Here is a 4,595-nt window from a genome sequence, read left to right on the forward strand (position 1 = left end):
GCATACATGATTTCACCAACATAAAGTTTTACTCTTTACTATATACAAGGAGTACAACCAAGGACGGGCATTGAGGATGCATGCTAGTGATGACTCCCACTCCCCACCATTGTATGCTGCAAAAAGGCGGGTTCCGCCGTCCAGCGGCCCCCTACGTCTACCCCATGGTATTATAGGAGGAGGTAAATCAGGGTGAATGCTGGGTTGGCAAGTTGATGATTGTTCGAGGCTTTAAGCCAGCAGACGGAGATATTATCCCACATTGCAACTGGCGACACTCGAACCGTCGCTCCATGCTGCAAACATACCACCAACTTACCAACTGATCCAGCCCCTGGGGGCCCACTCCCCACCATTGTAGAGAGAGAGAGAGAGAGAGGAGCCATTCGATAAAAAAGAAAATAGAATGATGATCCAATGGTTTGAGCCATTAAGTGGAATCAACCAAACAATATTGGGGGTTTGATTCAGCACAATCTTTTTCCTATAATAATAATCATGATCGATATGTCAATTCTAGCATCTTTTTTCCTAACTCAAATTATACATGATTTCTTCCATTGTGGATAATTGTCACCTTAGCTTGCTTGCAATAGACAAAGGAGAAAAGTACTTGCTCCACATGCAAACGGTGGAGTCCAATCTATATGTTGCTAGAATATTGTTTCCTATGAAGTTTCCTATGATTCTATATTTAAATTATCATGATTATTTGATCTCAATTTCTGAAACACTTTTTGTTTTGAAAAACAATATGATTGTCCAAGAAATTAATTAGTTATTTTTTAAAGGAAATTTCATTTTAACTCTTTGTTTTCTTATATTTTTCCCCATGGAAAATCTTATCCAAAGAGAAAAATGGAATTTTGAGGGGGGAAATAGAATATATGGGCTTGTTAGGTACATGAAAGCATCTTCTTATCACATAATAAAGAATATTGAGTCATTCATGGATTTCACTCACCCAATTAGATCTGTAATCTTATGGAAAGATTAAAGTGTGATTACAAAAGAAACAAAGGAGAAGAGATTACAATTTCCTCATGATTTTTGTGTTGAACTTTAGTATTCAAAGCCCCACCATTAATAAAAGAGTTTCAATAACTTAATTCTTTCCAATGCTATTATTTGAGCAAGAGTGTCTAATTAAAGTGGTGTTAACTAAAAAATGTATGATAATTATTGTCCTCCAAAACTTTACAACCCCACTTATGTTTTCCAACACCAACTATATATGATTTTGAAGAATCTTGAGACTATTTTCTAAATGCACCTTTTATTGCATAATTTCCAAGAATAACTTTAATAATTTTGATCCAAAACCAATTGAAAGTTTTTCTCAAGTGTATTCTGATTTCATTATTTGAAAGCCCTGGAAAACAAAAATGTCTCAAAAGTTTTGTATGATTCTCAATTGCTTCCAACTTCTCATTGTCTCTATCTCGTTGCAAGCATGGAAAGCTTCGGCAACAAGTAATTTTGGAAGAAAAAAAGCTAAATTAAAATTTAAAAAACTTTATATTTATAATAAATTGAGGGGCGTAGTGAACTTTTTAAGCCCAAATTTTCTTGTTCTCATGATTAAAAAGACTTGTCTACCAATAAAGCTTCTCAGAAAGAACATAATTTACCTATTCGTTGATATGATTTATATTTTCCAATTTGGCCCTCGCGTTGTCTTTTTATCTGTTTGTTTTTCTAGTTTCTAAAACTTATATGTTAGTAGTTTGAAAGAAGTAAATTTTGTCTGCTAACTATCTATACACTATAATTAAATAGTTATATATCAAGAGCACACTAATTTTTAAAAATATTTAAAAAAATAAAAAAATGACAATATATAGTTTGGTAAAACTATTACAACATATAATAAAATTGCTTTTATTTGATTAAAATTGTAGCACTATTATATCAAAATATCTTTTTCAATTTGGTCAAAATTTTCTTAAATTGATCAAAATTGATCTAACTTGAATAGAGTTATTTTTGGATGAAAAAATAGGATGAGGTGTTTTAATATTTTTTTTAAAAAAAAATTGGAGAGCCTTTATATATATATATATATATATATATATATATATATATAGACACAATAGTGCAGTGACTAAATTGAGAGAAATTTATATTTTATGAGTGGAGTTGTAACATTGCCCCCCTAAACCCTATATTCTCATTCTCATGATTAAAGACCGATAAGAACCCACAAAGTTTTTCAAACAACATAATGAGGAGAGGTCAATCTCACAGCTTTTTATCTAGGCCGTCAAGTTGTTGCCTAGTGGATGTTGCCACCTTTTGCATTGCAAATTTTTCATATTCATGAATGCTTTAAAATCACAGCAAACCTTTGTGATTCATTAAGTGGTCCAGTCAATTCATTATTGATCATGACATGCTTAAAATACCTTCTCCTTTTTTTTTTTTTTTTTTTTTTTTCTTTTGGTTATTTTCAGTTGCTTTAAAAAAATTCACAAACAGTTTGATCAGTAAACTGATTGATTAAGTAGCCTCTCAAAATGCACCAGATCTTATACAGATACTTGAGAAGAAAGCAAAGTAATAGTAGTAATTTTAGCACCAGAATTCTAAATTGCATAGATTTAATTTACTTAATTAATTAGTTAAAGTAATCAGGGTGCAGTGGTGTCGTCGGCGCGAGAAGAGGAGAGGCGACGGCGGCATGTGGGACAGGAGCAGTGGGAAAGCAGCCACGTGTCGATGCAAGAGACATGAAACCGGTGGCCGCAAATCGGCAGCACGCGGATCTTGTCCCCGTCGGCGAAGTCGGAGAGGCAGATGGCGCAGCCCGGCTGCGGCGTGGCTGAGGCCGACGGCGAAGAGGGCGACCCGCCGGATGTGGCGGCGGCGTAGGTGTCGACGGGAAGCGCGACGACGTCCTCGCGCTTGAGGCCAGCGTTGAGACGGCGCTGGGTGATCCAGGCGGCGGGGTCGGCGAGGGCTCGGCGGGTGCAGCGCACCACGCACTGCAGCATGGAATTGAGGCCCAGGGCGCAGACCAGCGCGCAGATCATCGCCGCCAGGATGACCACCACGTCGTAGTCCAGCGCCGCGTCACCTCCGCCGCCGCGGGACTCTGCAGGAACCGCCGCCGTGGAGCTGCGGGTGGGGGCGACCGAGAGCTCACGGGGGTGAGGCTGTTGGACCATAATCAATTATATTCCAAAGAAATTAATAGTGACGAAGAAGGGGAGACCTGGCATGTATATTTGAAATGAAAAAAAAAATGAAAATGAAACAAAGGAATGTTGGATAATTCACTGATCAATACTTTTTCTCCCCCATATCTATTTCCTTTGGTATAAATTCTAAGTCAGGTCATGATTTAACGGCAATGCGTGCGACTAATTTTCTAAGCATCTACAGTTGGAATCTAGTTACTACACGCAAGTGATTTACGAATTCATTGGACTGGACGTCTAACCATCCTGATGCGGACCGTTATGTTAAGATAAAATGTATCCCCTAATTTATTTATATATATGTGAGGCCGGATAAACGTTATCATTTTTTACTCCAAATGAAATTGAAACAACGGAATGATCAATGATTCACTAATCAATACATTTTCTTCCATCGTATCTCACTATAAAAATGGTGTTTTAGGGATGAAGGTTTGCGATGAATTTTTTTTCGTCCCAAATTTACGATAAATTTTGCGTAAAAAAAATAAATTGTTCGAAATTAGCAACAAATTTAACAAAGAAAACTATTCGTAACAAATTAGCAACAAAACTTATTTTGTTGCTAATTTTGTTGCAATTTAGCGACAAAAAAATAATATTTGTTGCAAATTCTGCAACGAATAAAACTTTTGTCACAATAAATTTTTAAACCAGAATTATATTTTTTAGACATATTGTGTTTGAAAAACCACTGAGAAAAATATATTGAGTAAAAAAAATATTTGAGGATATTTATATAATCAGGAGAAATAGAGTAGCACATGAGAACTGGTTTTATCTCATTCTGAGCTCTCTAGATTCACCAACCAGGTTTTTAAAAAATGTAAACTTTGCAACGAATTCACAAATTCGTTGTAAATTTATAACAAATTTGAGGATTCACTGGAAAGTTTGCAATGAATTTTAAAATTTGTTGCAAAAGTTTTTTTAAAATATACACATCTTAAGATGATTGATGAACCTAGAGAGCTCGGAATGAGATGAAATCATTTTCTATGGGTTCATCTTATTCTCTTTATTATATAAATGAGCTCAAATATTTTTTTGACCTAGTATAATTTTTTCACATCTAGGTCAATTAGATGAAATTGAAATGTAAGTTGAAGATGTTAGAGTTTTAAAGCAAATTTAACTAGTTGAAATTGTTTGAGTGCTCAGAATGATATGCAATCTATTTGTTTGTGTTTATAAAGTTCTCATTATTATATCCATGTATTAAAAATAATTTTACAGCCAATTTATTTTGATTTGTGAATTTTTAAACCTGAATTATATTTTTTAGACACATTGGTGTTTGAAAAATCACTGAAAAAATATATTGAGAAAAAAAAAAATATTTGAGGGCATTTATATAATCAGGAGAAATAGAGGAGTACATAGAAACTAGTTTCA

At 34.8% G+C, this 4,595-nt stretch overlaps 1 protein-coding gene across 1 annotated transcript; it reads right to left on the minus strand.

The window, feature by feature from the left end:
- Positions 1 to 2,478: 2,478 nt before the first annotated feature.
- LOC121968484 (RING-H2 finger protein ATL74-like) lies at positions 2,479 to 3,305 on the minus strand. The gene has a single exon (XM_042518828.1). The coding sequence runs from the start codon at positions 3,165 to 3,167 to the stop codon at positions 2,631 to 2,633; it is 537 nt and encodes a 178-aa protein (XP_042374762.1). The 5' UTR covers positions 3,168 to 3,305; the 3' UTR covers positions 2,479 to 2,630.
- Positions 3,306 to 4,595: the final 1,290 nt, after the last annotated feature.

The sequence above is a fragment of the Zingiber officinale genome, chromosome 3B (assembly GCF_018446385.1).
Source record: "Zingiber officinale cultivar Zhangliang chromosome 3B, Zo_v1.1, whole genome shotgun sequence".
In the NCBI taxonomy this organism is placed as follows: domain Eukaryota; kingdom Viridiplantae; phylum Streptophyta; class Magnoliopsida; order Zingiberales; family Zingiberaceae; genus Zingiber; species Zingiber officinale.

What these genes read in the sequence shown, in the direction of transcription:
- LOC121968484 (XM_042518828.1), bottom strand. Translation starts at nt 3,167, where the DNA reads ATGGTCCAACAGCCTCACCCCCGTGAGCTCTCGGTCGCCCCCACCCGC.